Raw genomic sequence first — 21,684 nt, 5'->3', positions numbered from 1 at the left:
ACTACTTGTGCTTGAATAAAGCTTCTACCCATTCTAGAGGCAGTTTGTTAAACAGCTTCATACTCACTACATTACTGTTCTATGATTTAGATAATCTGAAGATGCCTACTATTTCTAGTTCTGGCATTACTGAAGATTGGGATACCACTGATATGCTTTCACAAATGGCCCTATAGATGACATTTTAAATTTTTACAACACTGTAATACCCATTGCCAATGATCAATGTATCAAATGACAAGTATTTTAATTAAAAGATGGGGATCAGTATGTGGATGGGTGAATATAAATGGATCAGTTTATACAGTAAAAAGTAATAACAGGTTCTTAAGATATGTCGTTACATGAAGCTGATGGGTGGTGTCCCATTCTTCAGTTAAATCCCAATTCCATGAGAGTAAATCCTGCCTAAGCTGGTATTCTGGTAAGTTAGTCTTTGTTTACAGTAGAACAGTGTAAATGTGCAAGTTTATAACAGTTAATATTTACAAGCTGATAAACAATGGCTTACAGTCAGCGAGTTTTTCAGAGTTTGTAATAATTCTAATGTGTGGTTCCATGTCAATTTGTAATACCTAATAACTTAACACTACCTCGTCTTCTATTGGCAAATCTCTTAAACTGAGTAGTATGTGTAAGGTTCAGTGAAGTTTGCACTAGTTTCTGTACGGTAATGTTTTCTTAAGTATAAAACTGTAGACTACTGCCAAATGAGGTATCTGTCACACGAAAATAAAATTTGACATAAATACAAGTCTCAGAGTACCTACTTCGATTCATTGTCAGTCTTTCCAATTACAGTACCTCATTTTCAATTAAATTATGCAAGGCAACTTACATGGTGAAAATAGTGCTGTCAGAGTTATGGAATTAGAAATTCGTATTTTCAAAATGCGAGTGACGGAAATTACAAAAAAGTTTCTTCTCCTTCGGAGCTACAGTTTACAAGATTTGAACAATTTAATTCTGAAATGAGAAGTTTTAATGTTTGTTTACATATTTACTTACAAAAATAATGCATAATTTACCAGGAAAGTGTTGAATGTCTTTATATACGTGACACTGCTGATTATAGAAATTTGCAATTGTAAAACGCGTGAGTGACGGGAATTACGAAAAAGTATTTTCACCTTTGGAGCTATAGTTTACGAAATTTGAACAATTTAATTCTCCAGTGAGAAGGATTAGCGTTTGTTTACCGATTTATGTATAAAACACTGAGTAGTCTACCAGGAAGGTGTTTAATGTTTTCATATACGTGGCGCAGAGCCGAACAAGCCGCTTGGCATTTCATTTCAGACCCCTAGTCTGACGTCATGAGCCACGCAGTGAGGCCTTGTTCCTAGGTGGCGTTGGTCTGAGGCACCAATGTTAACATGCAGCCATTCAGTTGTGGGCAGCATAGGAACTAACTCTTGGTAGTAAATAAAGCAACAGCAGGGACACTGACCTCTGTTTTTAAACATTTCTTTGCTAAGAAGGAGACCTAACCACTCTTCCAGTTTCCTTCTCACACTACTCAAAAATATCAGAGATATAGGTGTTCGTGTCAGCAGCATTGAGAAAAAGCTAAAAAAAAAATACTAAAATTAAAAATAGCTCCTAACCCAATGGGATTTGTCACATTCTATACAGAATTTACTGTTGAGTTGGCTCATTTTAACCAGAATATAAAGCAGATTCCTTGAACGCAAAAGTCAAGCCCAATGATAGAAGTGATCTACAAAACTACTGTCAAATCTCACTGACACCCACGTGTTGTAAAATTCTAGAATATATTCTGAACTCAAAGTAATGAACTTTCAAAAACAGACCTCCTACAAGCCAACAAACATGGAGTCTGAAAACTTGATCAGGTGAAACCAAACTCTTACTTTTTTCACACGACATACTGAAAGTTATGGATCAAAGGCACTCAGGTAGTTGCAATATCTCTCTATTTCTGAAAATCATTTGACTCACTACAATATCTGTTCTTATTATTGAAAGTATGATTGTGTAGGATATCAAGCAAATTTTATGGCTGGGATGAGGATTTATTGGTATTGAAAATGCAGAATGTTATCCTGACTAGAGTGTCAGCGACAAAAGTAGAAGTAAATTCAGATGTATTTCACGCATGTGTGTTGCGACCACTGTTGTTTATGTTCCATGTTAATAATCTGCCATACAACAATAATACTATTCTCAGACTTTGGTTATGGCGTAGAAAAGTAAGGGAAAGTAACAAAAATTTTTTGTTGAAAAATCATCTGCATTTCCGCATTTCCACACGTCATGCAGAGCTAAGACAAGAGTCTGAAGTAAAAGTTAATCATTAATGTCACAAGTGTGTCAGAACTGGACACGCATTTGACTACCATTGCCAGCTGCCAAGTTCCAAGTTCACATTCTGGAGAGAGAGAGAGAGAGAGAGAGAGAGAGAGAGAGAGAGAGAGAGAGAGAGAGATTTTTTGTTCATTTGGGACTACTGCATAGTAAAATCCCATAATGACATCGTTATGAGGAAGGCCCAGAATAACTGCAATGTAGTTACATTGCAGCTATTCTGGACCTTCAAATAAGAGAAAGACATTTTTGTTAGCACGTAAGACATGATGCAAGAAACATTATCTCCTATGCAAGAGCATACAGTGAAAACCAGATGCAGCAATTAACAGCCTGCAACAGATTGTGCAAAACAAATATCACTGACAAAGAATAAGCAGGATAAATTGGGTCATTACGAACTAAACCTAACATCATACCCACCACACCCATCCCTTATAAATGTTCCACATTTCCAGTTCTCACTGAGAGCTGATCACTGGGATCTATAGCATTCACAGTGCTAGCACTCTATTTCATGATTAGAACAGTGTAGTGAATCTATGTCCAAGATTTGTTCCACCACCTCCTATTAACCAGCTCAGGGTGTTGTTAAGATGCTGACCCACACTTTGTAAACTTCACATTGCTCACTGCCTGCCACGTTCTGCCTTCTGCACCACTATGTTGCTAAGTGCTGGTTACACTAACTTCAACGTAGATGTCAGAAGTGAGGGCATCTTGTGGCTCCTGTTTCCATCCATCACCTGTGCACCTCTGGGTGTTGAGACCTACCACAGCAGTACGGAAGATATCAACCGACCACACGACTGCAGACACTGGGTAAATTAGTGATGGGTCATTGAGGGTCCCTATAGACTTCAGAGTGGAGTAGAGTACAGTCTGACAACTCAGTGTAAAACAAAATACATGCACTGTCCCAACAGCCACAGCTTGCCAGACACCATCTGTGTGACACAGACTACCAACGCAGCTGCCTCAGTGTGCAGAAGCTGAACTGACCTAATGCCTCAGCACAAAGCCAGAAGCAGCTGAATGAGCTCAGCTGAGTCTGGTGAGGAAAGCACCAAGATGTAAACGTATGAATAAAATGACTGAACTCTAACAATGTTTTAATAGCATCGAGGATGCTTCACTGATTCTCCTCAGTCATCCTGGCAAAACAGGAGAGTTGTGTGCTTGCCCTCCTGCACTTTTGTCGGATGATGCAACTATCTACACTGACGTACTATTTGAACATAGCTGCACAAATATCTTATCAGATGTTGTGTGTTCATACTAGTGCACAGATTAATAAAACTTGTTTTGTATGTTCAGTAATTTAAAATTTTCCACTTTATAATACACAGACAACCAGTAGCTTAGGACTACAATATTAATGTTTCAGAACTGGGGTAAGTCCACACACACACACACACACACACACACACACACACACAAATACTTGAGTTTAACAAAGGATATGAAATAGAATGATCACATAGGCTCAGTTGTAGGTGAGACACACAGACTTCAGTTCATTGGCAGGATACTGAGTAAATGCTGCTAGCCTACAATGCAAACCACATTTACATCCCACATTCGAATATTGGGGGTTGGCTTGTTTGGGGGAAGATACCAAACAGCGAGGTCATTGGTCTCATCAGATTAGGGAAGGAAGTTGGTCGTGCCCTTTCAAAGGAACCATCCTGGCATTTGCCTGAAACGATTTAGGGAAATCACGGAAAACCTAAATCAGGATGGCTGGACGCAGGATTGAACCATCATCCTCCCGAATGCAAGTCCAGTCATTCGAATACTGATCAAGTGTTTGGCAGACATACCAAACAGCAGTAACAGGTGATATTTAACATGTATAAAAAATAACAACACGAATGATCAGATGCTAGTTTGACTCACAGGAGTGCAGCACAGACATGTTAAAAAACCTGAACTGGCAGACATTTATGATCAGGCACTGATTGTCCCACAAAAGCCTACTTACAAAGTTCCAAGAACCTGCACTAAGTGAAGAATTTAAAGATATTACTCCTACATATCACTCCCACATTGTCTGTGAAGAAGGAATTAGACTAATTACAGCACACACATTGGAATGAGAAGAAACTACCATGTGGCACCATTCAACAGTGCCATCTGCAATGCACTTCACAGATGATTGCAGAGCCGTGATTAAGTATTACTTGCACACTTCTTGTAAAGATAGTGAGGTGATGGCTGAAGGGGGGAGGGTCAATAGCTTTCCTTTGTTACCAACCATTCCAGTCTTTGTTAGCAGACAGAACTGAGTTTATTCGGTTGTCTGCTATTGTGCCTGAGGATAGTAGTAAAACTTTTGGCAGTTTTCGACTCTTTCCAGTTCTGTTGATCTCATGCCACCATGAAGAGTGTTGTTCCTTGTGTGTATGCTCCACATTTGTTTCTTTCCATTCGTAGTAACACTAAACCCCAAGAGTGAGTTACACTTAAAAGCTTGAGAAGTCTTATTTAATTCCTTTGCAACTATGGCCTGGGTATGAAATACCTCCACAGAAGAACACTAAGAATCGAACTTTATAGTCACAGTTCTGTGGGTTGAAATAAAACATCTCTTTAAAACCAGCTTATTCACTAATTGAAAATAATAAACTGGAAATTCACTAATTGAAAATAATAAATTGGAAATGAAATTGTTCTGGTAATTATTGCATTTGGCATTTACAACACATCTCTGTTGAGTCTTAAGAAATCATTGGTAGAGTCATGTACAATTAGTTTTCATTAACTGTGAAATTACTTTAGTTGACCAAGCATTTAGCACATCAGTAAGGAGAGATTAAACTTGATCATATTTAACATTTCTGACCTACTGTTTATCAGTTACATTTATTTTCCCCACTCTATTAGGAAGCTTCTTTACTGGCTCTAAATGAGTACACATTTACATCTAACATTACTCACTCATTACAATAATACACTCTTGTGTTACAAACAATTCTAGCAATGGAACTTTATGGCTTAAAGTGTGTTACTATCTACAGAGTGTGAGTGTGTGCAATATTTTACTACATGTGAGCATGCCTTTATACTAATGTAAATCATCAGGAAAATAAGAGTACACTGGAATAATCTGAGTATGAATTAAGGAGACAGTTATGGAGAGCAAAGGGCTGCCGTTGCAGATTTGCTAATGCTTGGAGAAACACTAAATCAAAAAATGAAGGAAGCAATACACTTATGGCAGTGGCTGTGAAGCCTTATTGCATATTTTCACAACAAATTAATATCTAGCACTGAACGTAAAACAGACAAAGGGAAGGGATGGCACTCTGAGATAATATGCAACACTGACTTTAAAATGGAAGGTCTCTCTGTTAGCACTTCATCACACTGAATTTAAATTAAGATACTGTAGTGAGACATCAAAGTCAGGTGGACAGTGTCTTGATGAAATAAAAGACCTACAGAACCCACTGATATGGCACAACTGCTCAAACAGAAACTCAATGAAAAATCTGAAAGTCAGAACAATACCAGCACAAAGAATTCAGTATCCAGCATACCACAGAACTGGTGGGAACACACACACACACACACACACAACACACACACACACACACACACACACACACACAACAGGTTACTGAACTTTTTCAATGGATGCTATGCTTCCAGCTGACAGAACAACACTAATAAAAGCCCCATGCTTTGATGTAGGATCTTTTTTTTAAAAAAAAAAAACACATTTCTTCAGAAGGAAGATGAAATTTGCTAAATCAAATCTGGGAATAGACGAGAATCACACTTCTGAGACACTGTTAAATACTTGTAGTGTTATGTCCAGATTTGGGTCGCGCATGTGCATACGTACACGCATGCAATGGGAGGATAACAAAGATGACAGGGGAAAAATATCATCCAGCAGTAAAAAAGAGCTGTAAGGCTCAACTAATTAGGAAAGTACACAACACACAGGATGACAGTTACAACTTACTTGATGAAAGAATTTTTTTCCTTCTCATGTAAATGGAAGAAGGAAGGAAGATAAGGTTAAACACCCCTTTGACATCTAGGTCATTGGATGGCGGAACACAAGCTCTGATTTTGTTGAGGATGGGGAAGGGAATTGGCCATGCCCTTTGAAATGAACCATTCTGCCATTTGCCTGGAGTGATTTTGGGAAATTGCAGAAAGTCTAGATCTGGATGGTTGGACATGGGTTTGTCTTCCTCCCAAAAGGAAATCCAGTGTGCTAGTCAGTGTGCCATCTTGCTAGGTTCATGTAAATGGAGCAAAATGTAAGCAGGATGTCTTGACTGACGCCTATCATCCTACCAACATAACGGTTCAAAAATCAACGTACATAGCATACATTAGTGTTTAAATTAGTTAAATAAAATTTTACCAATACAGAACAGATAGATTATTACTTAGTACATGGAGGAGGTAATGAGCTGCAGATAGCCACAATGAGAAAGATTAAATATTTTCAGCTTCAGAAATAGAACTTTCGCATATTCAAACAACAAGAACAGCAGCAACATGCACATACATGGGCTCTGTCACTGGGCACTAGGGACTTAGTTCTCATGACAGTGCGAAGTGCGAGAACTGTAGTTGTTTGAATGTATGAAGAGTTCTGCTTCTGAAGAATGACAGTCTGAAAGCTGAAAATATTTCTAATGTTCTCTTTCATTTCAGCTGTCTGCAACTCAACCCCTCCTCTATGTGGTGATAGCAATATATACTTTTCATGTTATTGTTACTCTGTCTTGGACTTTCCATTGTTTAAAATAAAATTTTGTTAGGTATATGGAAGTAAAAGACACTATGAAAAAGAATTGAGTACATATTGCATGCTAGGGCATCACAGTTCATCTCTGCTACATACCCTCACGACTTTAAACTATACTTGATTTTAGATGAAATCCTAATTGGTCTGAACACACAGATACACTCTACAAGAAGGCATCAGCAAATCTCCGCACCTAGCAAAAATAAGTAAAATTCTGCCTTCCGAAGAAAACCGAAACTTGTATAGTCACTGACATATTGGCTGACTACAGTAATGTTACAGGACAACATCTTTCTCAGGAAGTGCATAGTGCTTGCAGCTGGTGATGACTGTCTACACACTGAATATAGGGTACATATTTCCATTCACATTGTCAGCTATACTGTCTGATCAAGAAACATAGTCACTGATGTAACAAAGCATGTGGATTCCTTCCAGCTGTTACGTTCCTCCCCCCTCCCCTCCCCCCCCCCCCCCCAAAAAAAAAGAAAATATTTATTTACTCAAGTTATAGCTTCAATACAGTTATTTGTGTAACAAGTGCACAGTACCTAAGGATCTCAAATACTGACCCATAGCTTAACCAACTTAACTTTATTATCTATTACATTCCTTTGGCTATGAGGAGTAAAATGATCTAACTAGTTTGCCTGAAAACTAGTAATTATAAATATTAACAATTTCACATTTCATTATCGTTGTTCGTATGTACAGCGTACACCATGCGTCACAAGGTGTTCAAACAGTGAGAAAAGACTACACAAAAGGAGATTACAAATAATATTAACACATATAAGATCACCATTTTCGAACTCTGGAGTTGGGTACTTATTCAAGTTGCTTGCTGATGACTGTTCATTTGTTGTCACACAACATTGGGAACAGTTCACACACTACACAAAAATGAGCTTTTCTGCAGTTTATTTTGCAAGCCACAATATGAACAACCCTGTCAAAACAGCTGAACTGAACATTTATTTACACTCATTTACAAAATTTGTAGGTTGCAGAGGACAGAAGAAGATGAATAGCTTTCTTAGCTTTCTTCAGAAATTCTGAAGGAAAACATTCATTTATCATGGACCACTGCTTCTTGTTTTCAAAACAGAAATAGATCCCCGAGTTTTTAACAGTTTATGAATCTGAGGGGAAGCACTCTGAAGTGCAGAAATGAGATTCTCAAATACAGAAATGACAGCACACAGGAAAGCACAGTGCAACTTGTTTAAGCCCGAAGAGAGAAACAAACAGGTTTGAATAGTGTCATTGTTCTTCAACACAGGAGTGTCAGAGTTTGAGGCAGATAGAAATCTCTTGGGGCAACCACTTCTGAGGACTCGATAGCCTTCCTCTTTCCATGGTCTTTAGAACCACCGAGCTCAGCTTTTGCGAGTGTAAACAATGTTAAGCTACTTGATGCACACTGAGCACTAACACGCACCTCATCTTTAAAGAACCCAACTAATGGATCCCACTGTTCCAACAGTCTCTGGGCACTACCCTACAGATGGTCATTTTGTGCAAACGTTTTAATATCTTCTTCTCATGAAGCTCTTGGAATTTCTTAAGGCGTTCCTTCCTCTTGCAACTCTTTTCTAAATAATAGAAATTGTTGACTAAAATTTCATCAATCTTAACAGGCAAATTGCTTGCACCTACCTCAGCAGCCAAGTTAATCAAATGACATGAGCAACCCAGCACAAAGACATATGGCTGTGATTCCCTTAAAACAGCAGCAATCCCATTTTCTTTCCAATCATGACTGGAGCATTGTCTGAACAGAATGCTGAACAATTTTCAGTTGGTATTTTGTAATACTTGAACTGTGACATTAACAAATTCCCAATATTATTTCCCGTTGAATCAACCACCAAGGCTGGGACAGGCAGCACCGAAGTAACTGCTTTCCTCAAAATGGGCGACGACTAATGGTTCAAATGGCTCTGAGCACTATGGGACTTAACTGCTGTGGTTATCAGTCCCCTAGAGCTTAGAACTACTTAAACCTAACTAACCTAAGGACATCACACACATCCATGCCCGAGGCAGGATTCGAACCTGCGACCATAGTGGTCGCACGGTTCCAGACTGTAGCGCCTAGAACCGCTCTGCCACTCCGGCCAGCGCGACTACTAAGGGATAAAGCTTAGCATTACTGTCATTGCTCCCATCTCTAGCCAAAGTAAACGGTCCACATTGCATGCAACTAATGAGTTCATTTCTTCAATCTGTAGCCATTTCTTTCTCAATATGTCAAGTCTTTATACGGCCACAACCATACCTTATTGCAATTTTTGAACCAGAGAAAATTTTCTTAAAAAGGGCACCAGCATGGTCAGCAGCAGCGGCAGCTAATCAATTAAAAATGAAGTGAACAAACATTCTGATCTAATTACATCAAGGTCAACTCCAGAAGCGATAAAAAACGAATCAATTTTCCTACTCCTACCCTTCATTTTCTTATTGGAGGCATGTTTAACAGATTTAATATGATTTATTGCTTCAGTTCCTCCTCCGTAAGCAATGTTTATATCACACAAAGACATGGAACAGAATGCGAATGTTTCACCTTTCCGCGATCACATAATACATGGAAATTCGGCAGAATATGCATCCCTGAAAGACTGATGATATCGTTGCTTAGTTGAACCCATCATGAAAACACTAAATTGCACAAAAATTCGTCAAAAAGTTGCATGAATACTAAAACATACCGCAAGCATAAACAAAAAGCTTTCCTGCTAACATGCAGTCGAAGCACAAAGAGTACGCAGCAATAATCAGCGAGAGGCAATTATCGATAGAATATTCGATTGGCTTTCGCCGGCAGTGTTTCAAACACACAGAGTTAATGACAAAAGTGCAGCAATATTCTGTAAGAAGGGATTATCATTAATATTATCGGTTGACTTTCAACCGAATTTCAAACACTCACATCTCAGAATAGCAGCTATTATCAAAAGTCAGAACTGAAATGCGATAAGAATGCAGAGGGTGGGAACAAGCCCGACAGTTGAAAATCCGGAAAAAAACAATGTCCATCCAGAAAACCAGAAGCCTACCCCAAAATCCAGAGATCTTCTGGGAAAACTAGAAAGCTTAGCAGGTATGGGACAGTAACGAGTGAGTGATACAGTGACTGTTAATTTATATGCCACATGCTAATAACTGTGCTTAGCCTCCGGATGCATGGTGTCCGAAACAGACGTGTATGTACACTGATCAGCCACAACATTATGACAACCGACCTACTATTATATAAACCTGTCCATGCGATAGCAGTGTCACATGGCAAGGAATGACAGCTAGTCAGATACATGCACGGAGCATGTTTTGTTTTGCCTTAGGGTGTAAAAAACAACTGGGGTTCTAAGCACTCAACATAGTATCAGTGAGCATGATGTCTGTGTGCAGAATGGAGAAGGTGCACAATATATCTGTGTTTGACTGAGGGCAGATCTGATGGTCTGCAGGCTCCGAATGAGTATTTCAGTAAACTGCACAATTTGTAAGGTATTAGAGGAGCGTTGTGCTGAGTGTCTTTAACACATGGCAAAATCAAGGTGAAACCACATCCAGATGTCATTGGTTTGGGCACCTACCCCTCACTATACGTGTCTAATGTCATAGGCTGGGCAAACTGGTAGAAGACGACAGGCGACAAACTGTGGTGGAACTAACATCAAACTTTAATACTGGGCAGAGTACAGGTGCGTCTGAACACACAGTGCACCAAACACTCCTAACTATGGGCCTCTGCGCACTAACCATTGGTGCTGCGGTCTGATGAATCATGATATGTTGTTCATCAAGCCGATGGAAGGGCATGAATCCATTGCCTTACAGGAGAATAGCTCCTTGGCACCTGTACTGCTGGATGGAGACAAACTGGCGGCAGCTCCATTATGCTCTAGGGACCATTCACATGGGCATCGATGGGTCCAGTGAAGCTATTGCAAGGTCTCATGATGGCCAAGGAGTATACTAATGGTTGTGGGTCAGGTATACCTCTACACGATGATTAAGTTTCCTAATGGCAGCGGCATTTTTTCAACAAGATAATGTGCCATATCACAAGGCCAAGAGTCCGAGTTATTTGAGGAACACAGCTGCAAGTAACAACTGATGTGCTGGCCCCTAAACTCCCCAGATTTGAACCCAATCAAACATGTCTGGGATGTGATTGAATGTGGCAACAGAGCTCACTGCCACCCTCCTCCCCCCCCCCCCCCTCTCTGAATTTACAGGAATTAGGTGACTTGGGCGTGCTGATGTGGTGCCAACTCCATCCATTGACCTACCAAGACTTTATTGCTTCCACGCTAAGATGTGTCACCACTGTTATCCATGTCAACTATGAAGTAGGTGGTCATAACGTTCTGGCTTATCAGTGTATATGCAGAGCCTGCACGGCCATGTCCTTATTTCAGATTTTTCTCTTTTTGTATACAGATTTTTGGACTAATTTATTTATTTCAAATTTATTCATATATTGAATTATTCCTGTGTTATACTGAAAGAAAATGATGGGCTCAAATAACTTTTTATTATTTTTTGAGAACTCTAAGAGTTCACATATGCAAATATTGACACCGTCCAGTCACTTTAATGTGACGACCTGCATAAATAACAACCTTTTGCAGAGCAAACTGCAGTAAGACGGGCAGGAAGAGAGTCAGAGAGGTTCTAGAATGTACCAACAGGGATGTGGAGACGTGTGAAATCCAGTGCCTCTGCCAGCTGCACTAGGTTTCTCGGTTGAGTATCGATGGCATGTACCAGTCTGATCGAGGTGGTACCACAGATTCTCAATTGCTTTTAACACCAATGAGTTTGATGGCCATGAGAGTATAGTAAACTCATTCTGGTGCTCTTTGAACCCTGCATGTAGACTATGAGCTAAGACGTAGCATTATCCTTCAAGTAAGTGCCATAGTGCCAAGGGAAAACAAACTGCACGTACATACCAGCTCTACTGCAAACCACTGCATAGTGTTTTACACTGGCATGACAATCAACCAGATGTCAACTAGAATGAACAGCTACCACCACAATGTTGCAAAAACAAGGTGGTCCACCCAATGGCACAACATGCAGCAGCGCACAACATCTGGAGTTGTCTCCTATATTCCTAAGTAATTCGTAAACTGCGTGTAAGGTTGGACATGATCTCCAACAGGGAGATGCATGCTTGTGTTGATTGAATATGCCTTCCAGAATGAGGTCACCCAGGGAATGCCACAAAAATATTCTCTGGGACATAATGCTGCCTCTATGGTTCAACAGGGTAGTTATGTGTAAAATATGACTAAGCAAGTGGAGGCCACTTAACCTCCCCTACTCAATTCAGGAACCGTAGCAAGCATCTGGAAGATTGGGACCCAACCCCTATGCGGAAACACAGTCAACACGGACAGGAGGGGGAGAAGTGGTCCTCTTAAGAATAGGAGGTTGGGCTATGGGCTAATAATCCATACCTGAAAAAAATTCTTATTGCAAAAGCTCAAGGAAATAGAGCCACATGGACACTGAGGCAAAGACATGACAAGGTAACAAGGAATATGAGAAATGGGTCATGCAATGTACAGACATTATATAGAATTGGAGCCCTTGGAAGCCCGATTGGAATAGTGAAAATATACAAACAACATGGCCTTGCAAGAGAAGATGAACTGGACAGGTATCATTCAGAAACAACAATGTACTATTTACTGCAGGAGCAACAATAGTGAACACATTTCGGGTGGGATTTCTAGTTAATCAAAACACTGCATACCCAGTGATAGGATTTAAAACAATAAGTCCAAGGATATGTTCTAAGTGAATAAAGAGGAAGTTCTTTAACGCCAGTCTCCCAAATGCACATGCCCCTACCAAGAGGAAAACAGTAGAAGAAGAGGAGACCTTCTATGAGGAACTGGAGCAAGGTTTCTGACAATGTCCAAAAAATGATATAAAAATGATAGGCGATATGGATGCTTCCCTACCATTGCTAAATACAGCCTTCATAAAGAGAGTAATGACACTTAACTCTGCACGACATTTTGCAGCAATACTTAACATGACAGTTTCTAGCATGTGGTTCCAGCATAGGAATATCCTTATAATTACCTGGGTGTCACCACACACCAATACTACAAACCAAATTGATCATAGTCCAGGCATGGTTCTAATGTGCGGACAGCTGTAATTTCAGAGGTGCTAATATGGACTCTGGTCATTATCTCCTCATAGTAAAAATTAGAGAGAGAATTTTGAATGCAACTAAAGTTAAAAGGGAAAGACTAAGTATATCAGCTCAGATCTTAGGGACCCAAGGGAGACTGAACACTTAGCTATCAATTTGGAAAATTAACTGACAGGAATCCTTCAAAACTATACTCTTAACATAAATTACCAGTGGAATAATGTCAGAAATGAAATATATGTTGCTGCAGAGGAAGTGATTAGTATGATTAAGAGTATGAGAAGGCAACAAGAACAAAGAATGAAGGAAAAGCACAAGTTCGAGTCTCAGTCTGGCACACAGTTTTAATCTGCCAGGAAGTTTCATATCAGTGCACACTCCACTGCAGAGTGAAAATCTCATTCTGGAAGAATGAAGCATATAAAAATGCAGGCCAGAAGAACAAGAATGCTAGTAGATGAATATGGGAAAAAAGCATGCAGAAAAGCAGATTCTGAAAACAAACAAGTGAAGCTTTTTCAAAGGGCAGTTGCAGGACACTGATCCCTGAATAATACCAATGAAAGCAGAAAATTCTACAGAAAGGTCAATCAATAACTTTAGAAACAAATTTTAACCAAAAACAAAAAATAAAGGAGAAAAAATAGTGAACTAATAGCATGACAGAAAGAAGTGTTACATTGTCTTAGTACTTTAAGGAATTTCTATATTCTAAGAATGCTGAAGCATGGGAACTAACTGAAAACCAAAGAAAGAGGAAAATGGGATGCCTTCAAAGCAAGAGATTTGTTTAGCACTAAAGGAACAAGCCAACAGTAAGACATCTGGCAATGACAACCTGCCAGCTGAGCTGATTACATGTGGTGGAGAGCATCTAGTTAGATGCATGCACACCCTGCTCTCAGATACATGGATACAAAGAGTCATCCCAGATGACTGGAATAATGATGTAATGTGTGCTATTCATAAGAAAGGGGACATAGTGGACTTCCTGGAATGTGCAAACTATAGGGAAATTACATTATTGAACACCATATATCAAACATTCTCCTCTGCTTTGTGTCTATGTAAAACCCTTTACAGAAAAGGCAACTGGGGGAAATCAGGCAGGCTTTACACCTGGCAAATCAACTATTGATCAAATATCCACCCTGAGACACATATTGGAAAAACAAGGTAATAGAATGAAGAAAGTAACATATGACACCATAAAAAGAAATAAGGTTATTGAAGCCACAAATGGACGGGGCATACTGCAACATTTAATACATCTCATATGTTTGACTATGGGAAAAATAGAATGTGAACTACAGATACAAGGAAATTTAACACCAAGATTTGAAACAAACTGGACTGAGGCAAGAGGATGCACTCCCATGTATGCTTCTTAGCATAGTCCTAGAGAAGGTAACAAGGACAGCTCAAGTCAACACAACAGGCACACTATACAGTAGAATGGTGCAGGTACTGGCCTATGCAGATGGTGCGGATATTATTGCAAGAACAGAACTAGCTGCTGAAGAGACATATAGGGCACTGGTGACAGCAGCAACAGAAATCTGACTGGAAGTTAATATCAATTAAACCAAATACATGTGAATAATGTCAACAGAAATTGACCAGGTGCAAATAGAATCTATTAGTGAATTCGTCTATCTGGGAAAACTGGGAATATCACAGAATTATATTAGTATGAAAATTAGTAGCACACCCACCTAGCAAATAAATGCTATTGTGGGCTGGAACTGTAAAATTTTGATGTTGTTTTTGTGGTCTTCAGTCCTGAGACTGGTTTGATGCAGCTCTCCATGCTACTCTATCCTGTGCAAGCTTCTTCATCTCCCAGTACCTACTGCAACCTACATCTTTCTGAATCTGCTTAGTGTATTCATCTCTTGGTCTCCCCCTACGATTTTTACCCTCCACGCTGCCCTCCAATACTAAATTGGTGATCCCTTGATGCCTCAGAACATGTCCTACCAACCGATCCCTTCTTTTAATATATCCAGTATTAACATATGGCTCAGAAAGACGGACAGTGACAACAGTGTGAAAAATTAATTGGATGTTTTGAACAATAGATGTTAATCAATATCTATGAGCTGACTTATGAAGATGAACTTTAAAGATTTTATGAAGATCTTGAAATCATGAAGTTCATTAAAATAAATGACCCAAATGGGACAGTCATGTTTTTTTGCATGGTGCCAAACCCAGTGGGATGAAGCAGCAGGGGGAAAACCAACATGCAAGAAGGTTTATAAATTATTGGTGTGGGAAGAATGGAATGAGGTTATAGAGCATGTCTAGGCTGAACAGCAGCAGCAGCAATTAATCTGAAAAGTCAATGGACATCTAATTGTGTTATTGACATGCAAATTCCACCTTTGTCGCTGTTTTAGAGCAGTCATATGGGTGTCTGAACCCTGCACCAGCTGCAGAGGTCCATAAACAGCAACATTAACTGAATGGTTGTCGAGGAAACACTGTTGATTGCCAGTTTTGGATAGCACCATTTTCCCATGCACAGTATACTTTAATCACAGCATCGTACAAAAAGTTTACAAATTTACTCGTTTCGGAAATCGTTCTAACCTTGGCCCAAAAGCCAATGATGATGCCCTTCTGGATGTCAGATAAATCACTTCATGTCTGTATTATGACAACGACTGCACTGTTTTCCGCGTCCTCCTTCAACAACACACTTTATATACCCTCCACTGCTAGTGCTGTCACCTACTGTGTGTGGGGGGTCATTGTATGCTGATGTCTAATATTGGTGATCGTCACCTTAATGCGGTGGGACAGTGTACAATAATGCACTTATAAGTTGCTGTTCTACATGTTACAAGAGTTACGAAGTTCAGTTCCTCTAATTACAATATCCTCATTTTTCACAAAAATAGGAATCGTAAGCCGTATTCTGACATACAATAATTATAAAATTTTCACAAAATCTTGCATTTCTGTAAGTTTACAATGTTTTTCCAAACCATGAAGTAAAAAGAATGCCACAATGTTTTTACACTTTATACATATCAAGGTGCTTTTCCTACGCAAACACAACTCTCACATATGATTGCAGTCTATGGTTGCTGAGGCCAGTGGCCTCAGCAGCCAGACTCATCATGCGTGCAAGAGTTGCATTGGCATGAGTGTGCGTGTAGGTTGTCAATTTTCCATGAATCTCACTTTCTGACAGTTTTTTTTTTTTTTTTTTTTTGTGCCTATGCACAGCTCAGCATCTTTCCTATAAGGTGAGAAGCAACTCTCCTTTTATAATATTGTTACATTCGATCCAGGATTTTAAATGGTTTGCTTTTCTTATGTTTGTTATATCGACAATATCTGCACCTTTGCACCCTTTCCCCTTTCCTAATGCAGTAACTGGTTCATCACTGATACAGCATTTTGCACAAGACATCTGTGGGAGACTAGGGATCTCAATTTGAAGCTCCATTAGTGATCTCACTATTTGCTCTACTGAATCACTTAGGACCAAACTCTTTCGATTGGTTCTTCCACTATGGTGTGTGTGTGTGTGTGTGTGTGTGATTATATATATATATATAAAAAACAAAGATGATGTGACTTACCAAATGAAAGTGCTGGCAGGTCGACAGACACACAAACATACACACAAAATTCAAGCTTTCGCAACAAACTGTTGCCTCATCAGGAAAGAGGGAAGGAGAGGGAAAGACGAAAGGATGTGGGTTTTAAGGGAGAGGGTAAGGAGTCATTCCAGTCCCGGGAGCGGAAAGACTTACCTTAGGGGGAAAAAAGGACGGGTATACACTCGCGCGCGCACACACACACACACACACACACACACACACACACACACACATATCCATCCACACATATATGTGTCTGTATATGTGTGGATGGATATGTGTGTGTGTGCGCGCGCGCGAGTGTATACCCGTCCTTTTTTCCCCCTAAGGTAAGTCTTTCCGCTCCCGGGACTGGAATGACTCCTTACCCTCTCCCTTAAAACCCACATCCTTTCGTCTTTCCCTCTCCTTCCCTCTTTCCTGATGGGGCAACAGTTTGTTGCGAAAGCTTGAATTTTGTGTGTATGTTTGTGTGTCTGTCGACCTGCCAGCACTTTCATTTGGTAAGTCACATCATCTTTGTTTTTAGGTATATTTTTCCTACATGGAATGTTTCTTTATATATATATATATATATATATATATATATATATATATATATATATATATATATATATATATATATATATATATATATAATTTCACTGTTCATTGCTACAACGTTCATTATCTTCAACCAGAATGCAAATGGCCATCTCCTTGTTTGCCCCTTTGCAGGTATAATATCAAACCATCTGGTCTATTTTACCTACTCCAGTCTCTGTGGAGCTATAGAACTTCATTATACCTGGATCTTTTTTGAGCGAGTTTGATCAATGTCTTTGTCATGATGCATTGTGCTAATGAGAACTACTGATTTTCTCTCTTTTTGGAAACATAACTCACCATTGTGATATCACCTATAAAGGCAAATAATGAGGAATTCACTGCTCTTGAAATGGATGATTTCACTTCATTGGGGATTTCTGGTTTATTTTGTTTTATTGTCCCCACCACTGTAATTTGCTTCTGAAGCATGTCTTCTCCCAGCTGTATACTAGTGACAAAGTTGTCAACAGTAATATTTCTGGATGATCCTATGCTTTTAGGAAGATCTTTCACCACATTCAATCCACAATTTTTTTTAACAGTTTCACGTAGCTAGCTTCCCACGTACACAATTCCATCTGCAGCATCACATAACTAAAGTATCTTTCTGCCATAGTTTGTGGGTTTGGTGTATCCTGGAGAAAATCGCACTTTCACAGAATGGAATAGCTGTTCAGCAACTGAGAAAAAATTAGGAATCCTCCTGTTTCTACATTTGTCGAGAACCAGTTCCCATTTATAGTGAATCGATGTAAGCTTGCTATCTAAAGATTGATCTTCACAGCTGCACCTATCATCAAATCTATTTACTCAGATAATGGCTTTATATGTAGGATTTGCCTTTCCATTCAAAAATAAGCCTCTTAAAGGGACATCCAAACTCTTCTCAACCCCAGCACACAGTAAAAGACAAGAAAACTCTCCATTTTAACACGTGAAATGTTCCTCCATGCTTTACCATGAGGAATCACCACTTTTTGCCTTCTATATTTGTGCAGTTTATGACTTCATCTAGTATTTCCTTCAACATGAAATAGTCACAGACATCCTTAAGTTTACAGGTTTTCAATACACAAACTAGACCACTTGCCTTCTTTAGGATAATGTGAGCAAGTGTGCAAGAACTTGCAGGAGGATCTAAAATTAAATGGTTCCATTACGAATAATGTATGTGATAGCATCTCCGAGTATTTGATGTGGAGCTTCAATTTCAGCCTCCAATGAACTAATACCTGAAGTACTGTGCTCTTCCAGAACATTCACATCAGTATGTACGAAGTTTAATTCTTCACTATGTCTATCTTTAAAAATACTTACTTCTTCACATGAATCGGCTACTTCAAGCCACTAAGTGACAACACTTTCAAAATTAGCTGCAGCTGTACATACTGACTTTGTCCACAGAGGGGGGGGGGGGGGGGGGGAAGAAGAAAGAAAAAAAATGTCACTACCAACAGGTGATGCAAAACTAACAACTCAAGATGGTAACAATACTGGCATTGGGGCAACATACGAACTAAACTAACTGTGACAGTAACAATAGCAACAAAGAGCAACGATACTGTGCGACACTACAGCATGCGGCTGCAAAATGCTGGAAGATATACTTACCTCTCAAATACAAGTGACTCATTTTTTCTCTTATAAATAGCATTACTGCTGTTGCTAACATAACTGCCTCTACCGTAATTATTATTGAATTAATTGCTGCTTGTAAACAAGTGTAGAAGTCGATATGGAATGGAGAACGTGTTCAACTGTAAGGGAAGGGGGCCTCTGAGTCCCTGCATATGCATTAACAGTATTTTGCAAATATTTTGAATTGTACAAAAACACTGAAAAAATTTAGCTCAGGCTCAACAAGAGGGATGTCAAAGGGTAAGCGGGAGGTTGCTGGAAAGGAGTTTGAAATCAAGTCAAGAATTACAGGATATTTTAAAAAGTAAGATCTTAAGGGCCTCCAAGGCCCTGTGTATACATTGTACGGTTAATTATATACATGTTAGGTTACTGTACTCTAACTATATTCAGAATATCAGTGCAGTATGTGGCTATCAGTTCATCTGTACCACAATTACAGTAAACGAGACTAACTGGCAATGAACAGTAGTTCACACAATGCCTAAATGTACTGAAGTGTGTGAACTGCAAATTTGGTGTAGAATAGATTGACAATAGCCTTCTTTCCACAACCACTTTTAACAGCCAGTTTCAATGGAGGCACAGTTACTAAGGGCAATCTGAATGTTTACTCCACATTAGGCTACTGCAGAACAACACTGTGGTTGTACACTGCCCATCAATTGGTATTTGGCATCTTCAATATCTGATCTGTGGACACAATGTCATGCATCTGACCTTTTAAATCCCTGAAATTTCTGTAGTTGTGAACAGGCTAAACATTTAACCAGTGCGTAATTACACATATTTAATTATCTATAGTGGTCCAAAACAAGTTAATAAAATCTAACAATAGTGTTTTTCTTTCTGTGAAATACACTGTCTCGCCAGGTCACGTTTGTATCAAATAAGAATTAGATAAGGACTGAAAACAGACCTCAAAAAAAGTTTTGCCATAGCATAAGAACTATCGGATGTCTGATCAAATTTTAAATGAAATTAAACTGACGTGTTACAGAAACACTACAGTGATGCATGATGGAAAGAACAATACATCTCAGAATTCCAGTTACAGCTCAACAAAACATTACAATGCAAATATACAAACTTCTAGCATGTTTTAAAAATCCACTTACTACCTGTACCATCATTCTTTGTGTTACACTGATCCAAAATCCAGTCTGTTCTGCATGCTACTGTCCAACAATATACCATCCTCAGCACAACTGAATATTATAAAAATGGCTGCACAGACGAGTCATGGGTTTAGCTTAAAAGGTACGTGTGCAATATGAATATTTGGAATTAATTTAACGAAAATGTCAAGGCACTTCAAGTTAACCATGTGATAGTGTTTCCTGATATCTATAATTTGTAAATTTATGAAAACTGACTTGCAAAATTTCTAAAAGTATCATTTTCGAATGGTCTTACCAGTTGGATTTCCAGGATTGATAATCACAATGGCACGAGGGTTACACACTTTTTTAGCCTCAGCTATGGACCGTTTCAGTTCAGTTACATCTAAGCCCCAGCCCTTGTCTTCATCAAGGTAATATGGTACCTGAAATATTTACAGTTACTCGCACGACTAACCTGGATATATATCATAAAAAGTACTTGACATTCAAAGAATGTGAAAGAAAAGTCAATTATACTGACCTGCGCCATGTTAAATTCTGAAAGAGTAGCAGAGTACAATGGATACTGAGGAATTGGAATCATGACACCAGGTCTCTTCCCATTTACTTCTGCTATCAATAACTTCATCACTGACTGAAACATTATTCAAAACACATAAGTAAATTGCTGCTGCCTTTAGCTATTGTCAACTAAGGGAAAAATTATTTGTAAAACAAGGTATGCCAATTTATGACTACTGTGTTCAACAATAACACTGAACTCCATTTATAATTTGTTACAATTCAAACAATTTAACAAAAAAGATAGGCTGTTCAGTCACCTTTATGCCTTCAGAGGCACCAGCTGACAAAATAACATTCTCCCAACAGCTTGGAATACCATCTCTCCTCTCTATGTATTCAGCTACATGTCTCCTGATAATTTCAATTCCCGGAGAATCAGAATATGACCCTTTAAACATAGAATAATTGAGAAAGAGCAGAAATCTGCAACAGATAAAATTCCATGGGCTACAGCAGCCAATCCAATTTATTCAGTCTTGAAGTAATACTAACCAACACTGCCACCTCTGCAACCAGCCAGAATTTCTTTTGCTCGACACTTCACATCACTGGGATACTTAGGATCATCAAATAATACTGGATAAGAGACCAGAGAAAGCACCTGAAATAAATAATTCACTGAAAGGACAACATATATATACACCATATGTCCTGTATTACTGCACATGATCATTCATTTTAAAATTTTCTTATGATTAACTCAGTTACAAAACTCACCTGCCTAATAAATGTAATAGGCACCTGTCCCATGGCATGGCAGTCACCAATGTTAGCTTTAATAACTTCAGTAAATGGTTTCTTGACACCCTAGAGACACAGAAGCAAACAGAGGATATAATACGAACACAGAAGTTTCTTACAATT

The 21,684-nt window shown here is 39.0% G+C and overlaps 1 protein-coding gene across 2 annotated transcripts in view; it reads right to left on the bottom strand.

Annotated features, from left to right (window-relative positions):
* LOC126175911 (alanine aminotransferase 1-like) overlaps positions 1 to 21,684 on the bottom strand; it is a 107,906-nt gene that overhangs the window by 53,197 nt on the left and 33,025 nt on the right. For both annotated transcript variants that reach the window (XM_049922978.1, XM_049922979.1), the window contains 5 exons: positions 21,538 to 21,627; positions 21,313 to 21,421; positions 21,078 to 21,208; positions 20,777 to 20,890; positions 20,549 to 20,678 (listed from right to left, as the gene is read on the bottom strand). In XM_049922978.1, coding sequence (XP_049778935.1) covers positions 20,549 to 20,678; positions 20,777 to 20,890; positions 21,078 to 21,208; positions 21,313 to 21,421; positions 21,538 to 21,627 — 574 coding nt within the window. The remainder of the gene's footprint in view (positions 1 to 20,548; positions 20,679 to 20,776; positions 20,891 to 21,077; positions 21,209 to 21,312; positions 21,422 to 21,537; positions 21,628 to 21,684) is intronic.

The sequence above is a fragment of the Schistocerca cancellata genome, chromosome 3, assembly GCF_023864275.1.
Source record: "Schistocerca cancellata isolate TAMUIC-IGC-003103 chromosome 3, iqSchCanc2.1, whole genome shotgun sequence".
NCBI lineage: Eukaryota > Metazoa > Arthropoda > Insecta > Orthoptera > Acrididae > Schistocerca > Schistocerca cancellata.
The sequence above is the reverse complement of the archived record's forward strand: the minus strand, read 5'-3'. Positions and strand labels throughout refer to the sequence as shown.